Source organism: Nymphalis io, chromosome 1, assembly GCF_905147045.1.
Source record: "Nymphalis io chromosome 1, ilAglIoxx1.1, whole genome shotgun sequence".
NCBI classification, from domain to species: domain Eukaryota; kingdom Metazoa; phylum Arthropoda; class Insecta; order Lepidoptera; family Nymphalidae; genus Nymphalis; species Nymphalis io.
Window position 1 is genome coordinate 10872692 of NC_065888.1, and position 19950 is coordinate 10892641.

A 19950-nucleotide genomic window follows, 5' to 3' on the forward strand; every position below is an offset into this window, starting at 1 on the left:
AATTTCCCATATTCGGCTCTAACGACACCCCCAGGCTAAAATGGCGTTTTTCTACTCTGTCAAAAAGTAAAATTTCAAAATATGAAAATGTATTCAAAATAACCTGTCTAGTTCATTGACATCGATAACCTTAAATGCATATCTGCATTTTATTATACACATTAGCTTGGGCCGGGTTGTTGTCCTCAGGATAAGCAGACATAACGTCGTCTGGTTGCTATTCTAATAATAGACCACGCATAATTCTAAAATTCTTGTAGTTTTAATCTAATAGGTTTTAGTTAACCGTAAAGGTTTTAATCAGTTTAATTATTAAATCAAAAATAAGCGAAATAACTAAAGGTCTTTGTTATTATCGCCAACATAAATATAACGAGTAAATATATAATATTTCATCAAGTTTATATAAAACGCGTTCGAGAACATTCCTTATATTAAATATAATAAACAGTCAATATTTTTCCTTATTAATATACTCGGCTTTCATAAAGTTACTTACTTTTTAAGTTTATTACGGTACACCCGTATTTTCGACATTGGATAAACATAAAAGAAAATTTCTATGTATTATTGGAGAAATTTATCGAGTTTTTTTTTTAAATTAAAATAAACACGTGTCGTCAATTTCAAGTAAAATAGTTTATGTTTCAATTAATTTAATAATTAGTTACATATTTATTACATGATTCGTACATGTTAATTTATATAGGAAGGTTTAAACTTTTATAAATATTAATTTTTAGACATTTTGTTTTATTTTAATTACGGCAATATTCAGTAACAGATTTCGGATTGTGAGAGTATAATTTGGTCCTTCTAGCCGGATAAAACTGAAAACGATATGATGATAGAAATACTTAAATACAAACACTGCTTGCTCATGAGTGCTAACGAACAAGTATGCTATATGTGAAAATGTTTTTACATAATATACGAGAATAAATATATTCGGTATTAATCTTGTTTGTTTTTATTTAAAGAGGTGAACGAACCTTAATTTTACGCGAAACCAATTTGTAAGGCTTCGACCTTTCGAAATTTTTAGTGAACATTTGTATACGACCGTCCGATACAGTGGTGATGTTCAGCTTCGAGAGTCGATGGTTATTCAATTTACATTTCGATTCGTTCGATACAAATATTTTAAATTAACTAATATTTTATTTATAGGGCTGTTCTTTACTATCTTGGTTTTTCATCATATTATTATTTATGTATCATTTTCATCTATTTCTATTTCATAGAAATGTCTTGCTTTTTGGCTTTTAATAATGATATTCAGTTTATTTATATTCTATTAAAACATTATACTTCTATTCTATTGTATCTAAAATATAAAATGTACCAGTTACGTCTAATGATGTATAACGCTACTGCTTCGCTGCTAATTCTAAAGATAAAAATGAGATAACGAAGCGTTCGAAACAATACGCAAATAAGGCACAGAAAATTTGCACGTACCTATTTCAACTGCATTTCCATATTCTACAATGGCCGCCCAAGTCGCTTCTGAACCCGCACCCTTATATTGAAATTCTTGTCAATCCTGAACTGCGTCTGTTATCCGTCTCAATTTCCAATTCAAAGTTCATGAAAACTCTCTGCCGATCATCGGATTTACTTTTATTTATTTTTTGTTTATTCTATTTAGATTTAAATCGAATTAAATATAAGGATTTATTACAATTTCATTAAAAAATAAGAATGATTGATATTAATTTATGTTATGTGAGAGGTAATAGATTACATTTTTTTTATTTTGATTATTACATTTGAGTTAAAATTTAAAAACCGTGTCAAGTAGCAGCATTTAAAATATATACTATATAAGATACTTAACGATGTAATTATTTTATGTTGGTAATAATTATAAAATATAATATGTAAAAAAAAGATCTTAAACTATTCAACATATCTTTTTCATATAAAGAAATAACATTACATTAAAATTTAATAAGAAAAAGGTTATAATTAAAATGATGGTTCTTATTTAAAGAGAAAATACGCAGAGACATCTTTTATTCTGCCAAAGTTTGTTAAGAACATACTTAAGTGTTCTGGTAAACATTTAATACCAACCTCAGTTGAGTTGAACACAAAGATTTATGAAGGAGCGACAATGTTTGTTGTATAAAAGCTAAGTTTGGGAATGAACCATGGGGATATAATTATTTCATCCGAATCTCCCTAATACCATTTGCGGTTTTTTGTTTCCAACTCCTTCATCCGACATCGCCGTTCTATAAAAGTTCCTTTTTTGTCAATTCATCCCCCACCCGACATAATGAAGGCCTACAGCATTCTATTAACCGGGGAGATTGGAATGTTTCGTGATTTGTACCCCGATACGTAATTCCATCGGCCTGTTTCAATTCAATGCCCCGTGGACTAGAAATTATACCGTCACGAAACTTTCCATGGTCCCTTCAGACGTTATCTTTTCAATTTGTACTAACAAATACAATCATATTTTTATTTAAAAAAATTTGCAGATATCGAAAAATAGGAGATTGCCCGGTGAATTAAACTTTGGTTGATATCAAATGTACATTACGTATTCAAATCTGGACATACATTGCTATGTTTTAATGTGCTTAATTTGTATTTATAATTCATCTCATCCTCTGAAAACATGCATAAAACACGTACATACACATACGTGTCCGATAAAGTTTTACTAGAAATGTAATCCAAACCTTCTCTTCAAAAAGGTGAGGAGGCGTTAGCTCAACATTGGGACATTCATAGGTTGTTACTTTAATAGAAAACAAATTTAAAACCGTTTAAAATATGTTTGTCGTGTAGAACTATATAAATATACGTATATATTTATAGCCAGTATGTATAGCCATTGCAGAGCCCGCTTTTACGAATGTTTCAAAGGGAAACTCGCTGTCGAGAATCTCACTAAATTCACCGTCTGTCTCTATATTTGCTTCTAAAGCAGCACTTTTATTTGAAGTATTTAATGTGGTTCAATTACATGCACCGCTTAATATTAAAAAAGTTTTATAACTTATAATATAGCATCATAGTAGTAATTTATTAAAGGGATACTAATATAAAATAGCTGTATTTAATACCTTTAGCTGTAGAATAACTTTAAAAGTTTTGTACATATATTGTGATCTAAACAAATTATAATCATAATTGTTTGATAATTAATGCATTTATCAATCGATTCTATTGTAAAAAAATAGTATAAGGTTTAACAGATTTTAAGATTAAGATTATACTACATATTTTAATTCCATTAGAAAAATGCAACTGAAGTTATAATTAAAATACAATTAATTAAAAAAAATCTATCCATTTTAAAATACAAAATAAACCTATAATAAAATTAATTATTTGATAGAAATATTCAATATAATTTCAAGTAAAAGTTAATTATCAAATTTATACGAGATCTTATGCTCCGACAAGCGCACGAAATTGAGACTGGAATGCATTTAACATATTTTATGTCGAGACTTGAGCATTCAAAGTAGACGCAAAATCTTAATACTCGCTCAACCTACAAAGGTGAATCATAATCAAAGTGAATAGTTTCAAGAACTAAAACATCTCTTTCAACAATAAACAAACTATATTTATAAAATGAAGGATTTATCAAAAATAAAATATAAACCATATTTAATATATTACAACCTCATTTAATCGTGAATAATCCATATCAAAAGCTTTCCTTTACATGTTAAAGCGTAGTTTAAATTCCTAAGTCTAAGTGCGCGAACGTGAACAGAATTCAGGTGAAATTACGAAGCCGCTTTGCCTGGCGGAGCACCGATTGAGCAATAAATCATAATATTATAATAGCTAGCTATAATGTAAACAGGACGCCTCCCTCTAACCTCGGCCTCCCCACCCGCTTTCCAAACAATGCTTCATTTAACGAGACAAAAAATGTCAAGCAACGTTGACAAATTAAAACCGATAATATTAATAACCTTACCGCAATAAAACCACTGACAGACAACATACAAAAATAAATAAACAAAGCGTATAAAATTCGTTTACATTATAATAGTTTTTAAACGAAGTAATTACAAATACGTCACAGTACTAAATTTTTATTTAAATATTAATTTATAATTTCACAAAAAAGATTAACCATGCTTGAAATAAAATGATAAATGTACTATTTAAATCTGTTTTCTTAAACTGAACTTGCAAGCGTATAAAGTAGGTGTAGTGTAATTGATATGATTCTATACGTGTCAAAATACTGGCATATATTTATTTTATTCGGTAAGTACTTAACAACAAAAATAGACGCAGAGGATTTTAAACAATATGAGTAAAAGCATCGGTAAAAAAAAACATACTTAAATGTTTTTGATTTTATTTTATTGACATAAACTACTAGCAAGTTAAACAATAGGGATTGGTTTATTGGAAACAGATGAAATGATCATGCCTGTAATATGTATAAAGATTCTCTTAAAGTATTCATATATCAGGATCCGCTAGAAATAATCGAATTCAATTAACGCCTACTTTAGTTAACATTTTAAACACATCTAAACGTGCCTAATTAAATGCCACAAATAATAGCTCAATGTGACATATTTGCGTTAAATCCACGTATCTGATATTTAGGAGCAATGAACCGGCAATACTAGCACAAAATACGGCCTAGTTCCCAATTCGCTAATAGCTATTCAACATATACGTAATTACAACTAACAACGAAACGCACACACTCACAATAGGGTCACGTATTAAAATATCAATATCGCGTCAATCTGATTTCGTGTAGGCCGTTTATTTACGTACATTGAACTTTATATTTTCCATTATTTTCTTGTATGAAAATAAATATCGTTCATGTTCATTAATCTATTTAAAACAATCCTAAGGAAATATTAATGTCAATATTAAGCAAGTTGAACCTTGAAAAGCGAGCTCATCTTACGAGTTTAGGTATATGTATACGTGCAAGGCGCACCGCCAAATTCCAGAGGCATACCAGAGGGTGCAGGGTGCAGGGGGAGAGGCCCTGCAAGTTCGCTGCATCTCGACCTTAATGCCGCCATCAGCAAATTGCGAACCATCTGCTGGTGACAAGAAATCCCTGACATAATTCTAGCCATCACTTTGTGGCAGACATTAGTGACATGCATAATATAAAATTTTAAGTATGAACAAGTTGATTTAATTTCTGTGAAATTTATTTACCTTCACTCTAAGGCTTAATATTTACGGACATGTAAAATATATGTTATTTGGTAGTACGATTTCATTAGAGGCGATGTTTGACGTATCACCAAAACGCTGTCAAAAAGTCTTTTGTTTGCGAAAAATACACCCGCTCTAATCGTGATTATTTACACAGTTTCTGTAACTATTTCTATTTTAAAATGAATAACGAAAAATCGTCCATTGAAACCTGAATTAAATCTGAAAAATAGGTATGTAAAATATTAGGCTGATTTGTAGGCCTATTGCTGACCAAATATTAGTGTCTGTTTAGTCTTTATGTATATTACAACTATAAATAGTTAAAAATAATGTATGTTGATATTATTTTTCATCTCATACAGTATACCAGGGCGACCGATCTTCGTTTGGCTCTAATAATTTATGTATTTATTTAAGCAAACTTTCGGAAGATACATGTATAGAAAAACTTAAATAAAATCATTAGAATTGTTTTTGTGAAGTTAAATAAAATCATTAGAATTGTTTTAGAGAGAGAATATGGAATAGTTACATATAGAAAGGTGGAAAGAGAACATTATTTAATTAATTTAATTAAGATGACATCTGGTGCAACTAATTATAATTATAATAAATTAAAAAATAAAATAATAATAATCCTTATTTTTTCATTCTTTTCTTCTTTAAATTCACATCTTAACAATAGTAATTAAACAGACAAAGAAAACAAAAGTGATTTATATAGAATAAATAGCATAATGCATACTATTATTCTAAATTACTAACCCAGTTATTACTTAAAACGTGTATTTGACGTTTGTGAAAATTAAAACATAAAGGAAAAATTAAATTACTATGTAACTAGGATTTATATTAGTCAGAGTTTATTTTTAAAATATTAACTTATAGCATAATCATGATTTCCGCATTAACATTGGTTGTTCACAAATATACATTACGAAGCACCCCAATAGCTAACGGATGCCATTCCAGGGCTTATGACGGAACACTTAACCATTGAAATCGTTTGAATTCCTCGTGTAAACATCGGAGGGATCGAGTAATAACTGTCTGGTGTAAGGCGGGTTATTAAATACCATCTCGCGGGTGCACCGTGACCCACATCCACTGCACCCGACTTATACGAGTGGACTTTATTGATTCGCAGTCTTGAGACGGTGTTTTGTCTCGCTCGCTCTCGAGGATGCAAGCAGGCCCGCAGGCTACTTACTCAATATTCCGAAGCCACGGGACGCCTGCACTAAAGCCTAAGTAACACGCACTTTCATGAACATTTCCAGTCGTTCGACGTTAAAGTAGTTTTGTGTTGAATACCATCTCAATAGTAGACATTGTATAGTCGATATTTAAGTTACGAATTTACTTAATTGAATAGTTATTAATATTTTATACTTACAATATCTAAAGTGCTTAAAAAGTTAATCTTTGTGATATAACGTATAATAATTATTCCAGAAACTATGTAATTTGATAAGAACATTCAAAGCAATTATTTTACAATATATGTATATCACAGTATTGCTATACTTCATAGTTTTATATTTTTAGTTCTTATTAACCCTATAATATAGAAAAAATCAATAACTATACAATATAGTAGACTATACTGCAAATACATCACACAAAGGTAATCGGTTACGTTAGGGAAGCCCTGCGTAGCATCAGCGTAGCGCGTGGGCGACCGGCGACGCGAAGGGCGCGGGTCGACGACCTGCCGCAACGTAGTACCTTTCGCTGACCCTTATATTAAAAGATAAACTACTGTTAATTAAAACCAATATTTTAATTACGTTTTATAGTTTTCAATATTGTTGGACTATTCTTTAAATTAAACTTCTTACGTCGTTTACAAGTAGGTTACTTTTGATGACAAGTAGAGGAGGCCAGCAGTGGACATTAACAGTACTTAACAGGCTATTATTTTACTTTTACATATGTCGTTGATTGCCAAAAAAAAATCAAATATTGCTTGACTATAAGCCAACCTCTTCTATAAACTTTTAATATAATGATATTCAATCGATATCCAAAATATATTATTTTCGTTTATAATAATAACGAATTATCAATTTTTTTTTCTATCACAGTATTGCTTGTAATGATTCACATTGAAAATTATAAGTAAATGATATTTTTACATGTTCAAATATAAAACAAAAATACTTATTTAAGCTTTAGTAACAGTAATCAAATTAAATAAATCGTATACTGAGACATATAATTTTACGATTTTATTGAACACATTGCAATTGTTCGTACTGCAAAGTCGAGTGAACGCGTTGAAAGCCCGCAACAATGAATTCAGAGCAATCCGTGGCATCATTGCATTGATATAATCCTTAATAAGAACTAAGGACTGTTTTATGATGTTATTACTTTGTTACACTTATGTGTTATATTTGGAATGGTTATTAAAATTTATAGTAAATTTTAGGAAAATATATATGAACTTGTATGTTGTATGTTTCGAAAATTATTTTTATATTTTTATTTCCATTTTTTTATTGATAAAAAAAGCCAAGATGGCCTAGTGGTTAGAACCCGTGAATCTTAACCGATGATCGTGGGTTCAAGCCCGGGCAAGCACCACTGAATTTTCATATGCTTAATTTGTAATTATAATTCATCTCGTGCTTGACGGTGAAGGAAAACATCGTGAGGAAACCTGCATGCGTCTAATTTCATTGAAATTATGTCACATGTGTATTCTACCAACCCGCATTGTAGCAGCGTGGTGGAATAAGCTCTAAACCTTCTCCCCAAAAAGGGAGAGGAGGCCTTAGCCCCTTAGCAGTAGGAAATAAATTGTTTAATATAAGTAAGATTTGACTTTTGCTTACTGCTTGCTTACTTAATTATTAATATTTTTACGGTCAAATTCAATGTTTAATTGTCTATCCGTTTAAAATGTTTTTTGTATATAACCATATATTGACTTCGATATTATCTTAAATGTCACTTAAATGAAAAATTAAAACATGTTACAAAGTTTTTATTAAAACGTTTTAAAAAATCGTTTGCTTTTGGGGGGTTACCCAACGTCATTCTCTGTGAGAATGTTCATAATGATTTATTGAGTAGTTGAGACGTTGAAAGCGTAACAAACAAAAAACAAACTCACTTTCTCATTTATAATATTAGTGAGGATGAAGCCAACCAAACCCATTATATGAATTGAAGATGACGATTTTATAAAATCAATGTTAATTACGAAACCTTGAAAAAGGCAAAAGCTGCCAAAGAAAAAACAATCGTTTTACAAATAGAGTGTAATAAACAAAAAACAAACTCACTTTCTCATTTATAATATTAGTAAGGATGAACCAACCAAAGGATGAACAACCAAACCAAACCCATTATATGAATTGAAGATGATGAAATTATAAAATCGATGCTAATTACGAAACCTTGAAAAACGTCGATCATTATTTAAACTAAAATCAAATTAAATTTCAATAGCATTTGAAATCCAGGTCCCATACAGACACAATGCACGACAAAGAACTGTAGCCGTTGGCACCATTCCACTAATACGATTCCTATTACGAGCTGGAGACGACAGAATTGCGGCTATGTTCCAACATATGTACACGATAAACAAGCAACCGAAAATGTTTTATTGTGTCTCTGGAGTAGAAATTACTTGATTTATAGATTTGTCTTAGTGAATTTTATACAAGGATAAGCAAAACCTTTTCTGTTAACATTAATTCAAAAATGTTTTTATTTTTCTTAATTCTTTGCTTGAATCCTCTGAATATTGTTGATTTATTTTGTTTTTGTTTTATTGTACGTGTTTTCCTCTTATTTATCTGTTGAAATATTTTTTAAGATGTGTTGGAAGAAATCTTTTCAATAGATAAGCTTACTTACACATACTTTTTATAATTTATCCATCATTTATATTACAACATCGATTTATGAAATTATTACAATTTTTTTGCATTATTAATTTATAGTATCAGTATTAAACTATATATTTTTCTATAGAATAGGAAAGTGGACGATCATATGGGCTACCTGATGGTAAGCGGTCTCCAACGCCCATATACATTGGCATTTTAAGAAATGTTAACCATCGCTTACATCACCATTGCGCCACCAACCCTTATGTCATGTCCCTTGTGCATGTAATTACATATAAAGTATGTGGGTATATTTTACTGGTGGTAGAAACCACCCACAACAATACCAAGTACTGCTGTTTTGCGGTAAAATATCTGATGAGTGGGTGGTACCTACTCACACGAGCTTACACAAAGCTCTACTACCAGTAAAATATACATACTTTATACATATAAACATGAAAATATAATATTACATTTTAACATAATCTGTTACTGTTTTACTATTAAATAAATTCAGTTATATTAACATACGTGATTATTGCGGTAATATTATCATGCTTAATACCATAGTTATATTTATTTATTGAGTTCATTGACATATGTATTTACTGTTAAGCCATATAACTGTTTACAAATCAAATATTGCTTGTTCTAAAGTTTCGGTCAAGTCTTTTCTCTTGTTTTTAATTTGATCTATTAGTATAACTATAATTTTTCACAATTCACTGCAACATGTAACCAAAACAATTTTTTATAATTATATTACTAAACCGAATATCAGATATGAAATTTGACGTAATAACGAGTAGCCCGAGTAAAGTTGTAGTAGTAGAGTAACGTATTTTTGTCATAAAAAGACCTATAAGAATAAGGTGCAATAAAAACGACATAAGGATTTTTTAAATAAAAGAAAAAACAGAAGAATTTTGAAAAGAGTACATATATGGATTCCCAACTATACAGATATAAAAATATTATAATATAAAAATAATTTCCAGTAATAGTTTATTACTGGGTTATTGCATGAGAGCGTTGAAATGTAATATTTCCATTAACATGACCATATTGCTAATTGGTATTCTTTATTCGGTTGTTTGGCGTAGTTAAACTACAAGAAACGGTTTTAAAATTTCATGGAAATAATAAATATTTTATCTGATATATGAAAACTTTTTACCAATAATATGTAAATGTAACTAAACAAAATTGAAATAATAAAGGTGGATAATAAACTGCCACAGAGTATTGTATATATACTAAAGTATAGTATAATATATAGTGACAGCCGTAACCGAAGAGTGGATGAGTAATTTTATGAGAAGTATTTTACAAAGTTATTTTCTTGTACCTTATTAACGTAATCTGTATGAAACACGAGAGCTGCTAGTGTACTTTAAAATCGCAGAGCATTTTTAAGTACTAAGTGTAAAGTAATTTCGAGGAGAAGCTCGTCGAGGGGTATTATAATTAATGGGATGCCTATTTGAAATAAAACGGCTGTTATGTTTTTTTAAATGTATGTCAAAAATCGTATAAAACGAAAAACTGTTGCAGCGTATTACATTTGAAGAATTATTTAACATTTTATTATATAATATGTAAAGTCACACACGTCACAGGTTAAATATTTGTAATGATAAAACTCTTCTTCATCTCCTTATTCGATTGTAGACAAGAAGAAAATTATGGGGCCGATTGAAGAATAATTTATCCAACAGAATGAAACGTTGGACAGTTTTTCAAGACTTGTTGTCCCATCCATTAACACGACCTGCAAAGTCTAGACTCTTTTCGTTGCCATGTAATAATAGAACATACAAATTAGATTTCAATAAACGATCCTTTAAAAGTCTTATGGTCCATACAATCATATATTAATATTAATAATAGATTTCTATTTTATTATCCTCACAAATCAAATAACTAAAATTTAAGAACCCTAAATTTCTACGCTGCATACATTAATTCACGTTTCAAAATAAGTAACAGCTAAATGAAATACTTCAGTCTGCTATAACCTCAGCTTACGAAAGTATATTTAAAGAGACTTTCTAGTATTTTATAAACATGAACCCGTGCGAGATGAGTCAAGTATGTGTTGAGGTTAAATTAGGTAAGTGTTTTAAGTGTTTAGACGAAGGCGTCGTGGTCGGGAGCGTTGACATAATGCAATATGGCTGCCTTGACGAGTGTGCGGTGGCGGTCTGTCGTTGACGCGCAATGCCATGTAATCTCGTTATAGCACTCCTTAAATTCTCTGAGTGTAAATACACGAATATGTAAAATTAAAACAGCTTAATATTCTATAAATATTTGTGCATTTAAAATGCATTTAATGAAAACAGAGACTTGCGTAGGTACCACCCACTCAGGATATATTTAAATACCAAACAGCAAAACGTAGTAATTTTGTGTTCCGGTTGGGAGATAGAACGAGTTAGTGTACGTACAGGTACATAGACACATAAAATCAGTTCCTAAGATTGGTGGTGCATTGGCGATGTAAGGGAGGGTTAAAGCAATTTTTTGGGCCTGCAATAAAATATCATTTTAGTATTATTACTTAATTTTTTTTAGGTATTGATCGTTTCGTGGTCTATAGCCTACTAGTGAAAAATTTTATACAATTTATACTTATTGCTCTCAACATTGAAAATTTCTCTGTATTTAAGATAAATATTATATTATAAGCTTATGTTACTTAAATTTATGAAATTGGGTATTGTTTTATTGGTAATTTTAACGCATAAGGTGGCATTTAACATTAGAAACAATCGGAAAAAAATCTTTCCATGTATAAATTAATTGAATACACTGTAGCACATTAAAACACCATAAATATGACACAGTTGTATTTTTTTTTAATGTATCTTACTTTGCTTATTTTTTTTTTCTTAAGTATAAATGCTTGTCTATTAAGAAAAAAACATCATCACGTTTAGCTAGGTGCATTATTGTTAATGCAAGAAATACGTATTAAAAAGGAGGCGGAGAAGTAGGAATAGGCGGTATCATAATAAGTTGCGAACAAGGCTCGAGCCAAAGCACCTAGAACTTAGCTCGACAATAAAGTTGAAAAATCGGCGGATTGCGCTGCGGGCGTCGCCAAGAAAAAACGACGCCAACATTTCGCACTTAATGAAACTGTAGCTGAAACAAAATAAAGGAATTCCGCATTTACAGAGAAGTAAGTATTGTTTCAGGAATAAGGAGCCTTTCATTGCGGATCTTAATGGCTACATTAAAATATTTGAGGTGCTGCAGACGTATTTTATATTTAATCAATGCCAAGTTTCGCTGAGAGAAAATATAACAAGAAATAGAAAAAATAACACTTTAGTACATCCTGCGGTGTCTCGATAGAACACCTTAGCCGCAGACTACGGGTCAAACGTGAGAGCCCGCTTGTTCTAAGTGCTTCAAGTGAACGATAAAATGAAAAAATATCCTGAAAGATTTATAATACTACTCAGCAAATAAATGAAGCGTTGCTTGTTACAAGTATTTATAAAAGATCGTAATGATTCTATTAAGAACTTAAAAATTACATGTCTATGTCGATAAAATCTTCATCATTAATTTATTCCATTGAGCAGCTAAGGATGACTTATGACATACTCTTCAATTTAATCAAGATATTTTTAATCAATCTTTTACTTCATCTCTGTTTTTCTATTTGTAAGAATATAATGTCTGCAATTTTATTTTACATTGCCCAGTTGGTTCAAGATTACTCAGATTTTTAATTGTATTAAACTCTTAGTAAGTGCGCGTCCAGCTCGACAAACGCTATAACGGGGCGGTGGGGCGCAAGTTTTAATTACTTCGCCTCTACTTCGAGCTTGTTCCTCCGATGGGACTGTTCCCTAGAACTAAAAACTCTCATTTATAAACTGTTTTCAGGATCTTTTAGCTAACTTGTTAACGTTTTATATCGCGACTTGGTGATTACTTAATTAGGACGTAAAATTAACGAAATATAACTTAATCTTGCATATCCTATCTATGATTTCGTTTTACAAACATAAAAACTTTAATTCTTTTATAATGACATATAATATGATGGAGTATACTATTGTAACAACTTGCACATTTAAGCCTCCACAAAAGCCTCATCTACTATTAAAGTTTGAAGTTTATTTCATCATCTATTTCATATAGACATGTAAAAAATTCAATGCTTACCCGATTCAAGGATTAATTTAAGTCTTTAGTACTTGTTTTATCCACTTGCTCATTTCGGCTCTTACTTATTGTCATGGAAAAAGTGAATTTGTTATAATAATAAGCATTATTATAGTAAATTTCTCATGTATGAAGTCTAGTTTTTTTTAAATATATATTTTTTTAATTATTAACTTTCTTAGAAAAAAATTACTAGCAACAGGATTTTTTTAAATATATTTACTACATTGCTGCAGGTCATTCCATTTAAACTTGGTTTTTTTCCTTTAAAGAAAAAAATGTGCTCCAGTTAAGTTTGATGTAAGTATGAACAGAGAAAATTACGCAGTCTTTTGCTCTTTATGCTATGGAATTTTGTAGCAGCAATCCAAAGTAGAATGAAGAATATAATTGCATTTTTACGCATCAACAGCGTTTCAACATCGTCTTTGAAAAACTCTTTTGAAATAGGAATAATACACTTTTTAAATGAACGTATATTAATATTCTTACTGTCATAGTACTTGTATAACAATTGTTGAAAAAAAAAACTGAATTCATTTTGCCGGTTTTTCTCAAGTCTGAGGAGTTTTTTCGAACCGGTGGTAGATTTTTTACAATCAATAAGCAAATATTGTTTTTGTATTGAATAAAGATTTTGACTTGGTTAATAAAAAGAAACAACTATACTGGTAACAAATTCGTAACATTATTCCAAAAATGTTTAAATATCGTAAAAATGAAAATCGAATTAAATCGGATTTTAGATTTATCTTTACTTATTTATATAAACCCACTCACGTTTTAAGACTTAAACTTATTTAGTTTCTATCCATTCTGTCTTTTACATGTCATTATTAATAATAATAATAATAAATAACTTTATTCACTAAAAAGAAACAAAGACAATATTAAGGTACAAAACTGTAAAAAAGAGTCAACAATATTATGCGTAGCCATAGGAAAATAATAAATGTGATTCAAAATTAGCCTATCTGTATATCGTCTGTGCCTATATTATAAAGCCAGAGAGTTGTACGTTTGAATGCATAAATAAGACACTACAAGACCGTTTCAATAAAATATTTGTCTGTCTGATAACCCGTTTATTGAAGAAGTTGAATAGTGAGTGCCCCTGTGTTTGCGCACTCACCTGAGCATTAGTTATTATACATAGGTGGCTATTACCCGCTGTGACTGGAATATGTCGGAGAACATCGTGCTCATCATTGAAGAAGGCTGTAAAGGTTCTACCAATGACCTTAAAGACCGACAAACGCGTCAACAAATAGAATATGTGGACTATTTGAAATGAAAATACATTTTCTTCCTTTCCGATGTTCTATATGTTAAAGATTCTTAACGAGATACTCGTATTATTAAATAGTAAAAAATAAATAAAAAAAGATACATATAATTAACTTCAAAACAACCACTTCTTATTGAAGAAAATATTTAATATTAGTAATGTATTATAAAATTAATTATTCAAAAGATATTTTATATTAAAAAACATAAGATGCTTACTTTATTTTAAGAATGTACCGTCTTATAATGTATACAGCATAGATAATGACTATATTATTTATAGTATTTATGAAAATAAAATATATGAAAATATATAATGTGCAATAATATCAACCACACGCAATAGTATTTGTAATGTTCTACGAAACATCCTGCACTCTGATCTAATGCCTTTGATAAAAGCCTCGCGTGTTTCTAACGGGCCTTATTTACGTAAACTACTATCTATTTTACATGTAAAATTACTATTATTGTAGATAACAGTAACAGTTACAGCCTGTTAATGTTCCACTGCTGGGCTAAGGCCTCCTCTCCCTTTTGAGGAGATGTTTTGGAGCTTATTCCACCACGCTGCTCCAATGCGGGTTGGTAGAATACACATGTGGCAGAATTTCAATGAAATTAGACACATGTAGGTTTCCTCACGATGTTTTCCTTCACCGTTAAGCACGAGATGAATTATAAACACAAATTAAGCACATGAAAATTCAGTGGTGCTTGCCCGGGTTTGAACCCACGATCATCGGTTAAAATTCACGCGTTCTTACCACTAGGCCATCTCGGCTTCGGCTCATATTGTAGATAATGTCTAAATAATTTCACCGATGAGCAATATAATTTATCGTAATTGCGCCTTATATATTCCATAAACACGTCTATGTTATTGTCATTTAAAAAAATATAAATATAATATCAATCCGAGTATGAAAGTATCGACCGAGATATAATCTTAGCCAAAACTAGAAGCGTAGAATTTATACATATCGACTACGAGTAAACTTACATACAAAACATTACATACGGGTGTGAAAATTTGAAAAAATATTCTATACGTGTTTCAGTTTTTAAATAGTTATTATATATTATTATACCTCTTGAAGAGGTAAAATATATGCTGAAATCTTGTATGTAGGTTATTATATAATATGTTAGTTGTTGTTATTTTTTTTTAGTAAAATCTGTAAACATGTTCGCTACTGTACTAAGTTTTCATTACAAAAGTTTATTTATCCATCAGTTAACCAAAAAATTTAGCTTCATTGAGAAGCGTATACGATAAATTAGCAACCTTACTTGTCATTTCTGTTAAAGGTGCGTACTAATTGTCTATTGACATAGATTATTCAAGACCAATCTCACGTCAATTCATTATCAAAGATGTTTATTTAACTTAACTCTTCTTATAATTGGAATAATTTATACAATATATTTTTGCTTAAGTGAAGATTTTTTCAGCGTATCATGGATTCGGCGGAGGCGGCTGCTCTCTCAGCCGGCAGCAGCAGCACTGACGGTTCACCTGGCTCCTACTACGACGCACGTTGGTTAAACGTACACGCAGATGACGGAACTTTAGCGGCGCGGGCACGTCGCCTTCTCCTGTCACCCAGCAGACATTTCGATCACATTGCTGTCAACGCCAGCTACAGCGCAGTGCTGATGCCACCTTACATCAACACTGAGGGTACGTTAGTTGATAAAATATTTAATTTATATGTCCTATGTAAAAATGTTATTAAAACATGGTAGTAGGGCTTTGAACAGACCTGCCCCTGGAAGTACAGTCCACACGGCGGTCATTATAACACGAGACTAAGATTTTATGAGACGAGTTAGCAATTGTAATTAAACGCTAAAGAAATATTATGTCATGACCATTTAGTCATGATCATTTGTGCACATCATATAAAATTGTGTACTTAAGAAATATCACCGAAAAAAGTTCATCGGCCAACGGCATTATACGGGCGAGATTTCTTGATGTTAAGCTGGTATACAACATATCGATTTCTATATATGGGATATTTCTAAATCATTTCATATCAGCCGCTGCATATATTGATGGTTGAAAATGCCATATATACAAACATATTCACTAACTCAAAATAGAGCAGAGTAATGGCATAACTTTGCTGCTCAAAAAGAAAACTTAAGTCCACCTGTGAGCTATATAAAAACTGTTAATTTACTTAACTTTTGATATTATAGATAAAATAAATTATTTTATATATAAAAACCATTACTTTTAAGTTATTCAGTTACGTGGCAGAGTACATTTAATTATCTTAATTTGAAAGAAAGAATTCGTAAAAGTATATTTCAAAACAAGTATAGATAGAATTAGTTCCATTGAAATCTTGTTAGTAATTCATTCTTTTGAATTCTGTTTTCGACTATTCATTTGAGCTCAGCAATTATAAAGACAAGTCAGACTTGATCAAATAGAATAACCTTAGTCTTAATCCAATTAGTTGAAGCATTGGCAAACCTCGAGATCTCCAAATGACGTCCGGTTTCTCTAATGAATAGAACCTAAATTGCAGCTAAGCATAATAGAATGAATCTTAATCAGAGTTTTGCAAATCGTTAAACTTAAATAATAAACTTATTATGTAACGAATAAATTATTAAAATGAGAGCTTGTTAAATTTGAAAACAATGTTTTTGAAAAAAAAAATATTGCCTGTTATATTATATTAAATTAACAGCCTATTAATATTCTACTACTGGGCTAAGCCTCCTCTTCTGGCTTGGAGATTACTCGATGCTCCACTACGATGCTCTAAATACAAGTTACTGGATATACATACAAATCATGCGACAAATGTAGGTCTTAAAAAGTTTTCATTAACCGTCAGACACGTGATGAATTATAAAAAAAAATTAAGCACATCAAAATTTCGAGTATCTTACCGGGTTTGAATCCGCAACTTTTAGTTACGTTAAGATTATCACGTTCTAACCGCTAGGCATTCTCTACATATATATGTACATATGAATATTATATTTAATAACCAAATTGTATTTATTCCCTCCCATATTAGGTAAATATAAGGATTTCTATAAATAATTTATATTTCACCATTTGTAAAATACAAGGAAATGGAATTGATTAATATCCATGATAATTTCTGATATTACTAGTTACTTATAGTAACGCTACGTGTCATCGTGACATTGCGTGTACCCTTAAATAACGACACGATATATTGTTGATATGCGCGGGCTTAGGGTGGGTGGTGGCCGGATGACCGGGTGAAATGATTTATTAACAAATGGACTTACCTATTTTTGCTTTCAGCTCCAACTCGACGACATTTACTAAACTATTACGATTATTATGTTCAGTGACATAATTTGCTCTAAAATCAATAATAGTTACTGTTCAAATAAATTGGTTAATAAAGATAAATTATAATAAACATACTATTTACTTTATTTAACGTAAATTTAAATTAAATTCATTTTGAATATTCATTTCAATAAATTTAATATGAAGCAAGCTTTCCGGACAGACATGCTGCTTTTATTTTAATTCACCCTTTAAAAGGGTAATGTTGGGGATGAAAGTTTATATACAAGTTCCTTAATTTAGAAGTTGAAAATCTACAAATGGGTATTGAAAATAGTTACAAAATACTATTGCAAGGCTGGAGGTAGTAATTGAAAAGGAATAAATTGTATACCATAATATAATATTAATTAGATGTTATCAAATTTCTATTACAAAAATCCAAAATTGACTTATGAAAACGTGCAATTTTATTTTTGCAAGAAGGTTGTTAAAATATAACTGTAGAATATATAAATGTAGAATATATATTTATAATGTATAATAAATTGATACATTATAAATATATATTCTACTATAATAGGCTCCCAATATTGCGGCTGTAAGCTGTTAGAAGTGAGCTCTAAACCAAACCTTTAGTCGAGAACTCAATTAACCTACATTGAATTTGAGCTGCTAGTGAGGATAGTTTTCTTAACCAGCTTAATCAATGAAATTCGATTCTCGTAATCTTATTCGGTTTCCACTGCTGCATACGTCAACAATTATTCGAACAAATTTGAATGCATTTAACTTTTTTTATTTAAATTTTATTTTGAGCCTTAATATTATATTATGGTATACAATTTATTCCTTTTCAATTACTACCTCCAGCCTTGCAATAGTATTTTGTAACTATTTTCAATACCCATTTGTAGATTTTCAACTTAAGCTTATACGTAAGTTAACTAGGTAAATACAAAACAAGGATCACTTTATAATAAATTTAACAGTTAAAGTTAAATAACTTCTAATTAAATAAATTGAATTTGATGTTAATCGTAATTTGGAAGTTCCGTGTATTTATAACTTCATTATAATGCACATTCTACATTACATTTAATTTTAAACATAACCTTATAAATATGCCAAATACAACAATACTATGCATACAAATATTGTACAATTAATCTAAAGTAATAGTGCTAATTTTGCTATATATAATAACTTTTCTGAAATAATATGTCAAGGGCGTACCTTACGAGGCTTGAATTTTTTTTGTCAAAGGTTTTTTAAAGGTTATTGTTTCTTGCAAGATTTGAGTGTTCCTTGCGGTTTGAGACTAACTTCCTACCTTGTCATAGCTTACACTCTCGTGCAATATCCTTTGTTATGTTATGTGTCATTTTAAATCAATAAACAACAGTGATTGAGTAATTTGATTTAGTTCTTACGAAATGACACAACGAATTTTGCGGACAAAAAAAATTTGCTAAACTTTTTAATACCGCTGACCAAGGTGTTGAACAGATTTAAGGAGAAATCAATCTTATATTTAGAGGCCATTTTGAACAAATTACAATATTTAGTTCACTAGAGTACTTATATAATTATCTGCACCAAGAATATGACAGAGTTTTAAATTCAGTTGCAAGATTCGGCTTAAACAGATAAAATGGCATAAAAAGTTATCAATAATTTAATAACAATATATATCTTACTTCATTGCAATACAGTTCTATAAGTATGGGTAAAGAAGCGGCAATTAGCGCGATGATTTACGGACCGCCTAGCAATGTAAAAGTCGCAGGATCGATCCTGACCCCTTCGGCTATTGTCGTCCCAACTCCTAACACAAGCTGTACGCTTAATAGAGGGGTTAATAGAAATATTAGTCATTCCTTAAAGATTGGCACTGCGGACAATATTTAAAAAGTTTTAATATACAAATAAAGTTTATTAATACAATTCCTATTTTCCTGGGCAGCTGGTCATTATTGTATATATAAAATAAACAGTGTTGTACAAAGTGCGTCTGCAATTTCACGCGAAATTAGTTAAATAGGTTTTGATTCTATAAATGAATGTTTTCCTTTTTACATAACATATAAAAACGCCAGTTCCGAAAGTAGGTCATCAATTCAATATAGCGATGGTTTTGGTTGTAAGCCATAG

The 19950-nt window shown here is 30.3% G+C and overlaps 1 protein-coding gene across 2 annotated transcripts in view; it reads left to right on the forward strand.

Annotated features, from left to right (window-relative positions):
* Positions 1-19950, forward strand: part of LOC126775904 (voltage-dependent calcium channel subunit alpha-2/delta-3) — a 59258-nt gene that overhangs the window by 21726 nt on the left and 17582 nt on the right. For both annotated transcript variants that reach the window (XM_050498111.1, XM_050498203.1), the window contains exon 4: positions 15960-16188. In XM_050498111.1, the coding sequence (XP_050354068.1) occupies positions 15960-16188 (229 nt within the window). The remainder of the gene's footprint in view (positions 1-15959; positions 16189-19950) is intronic.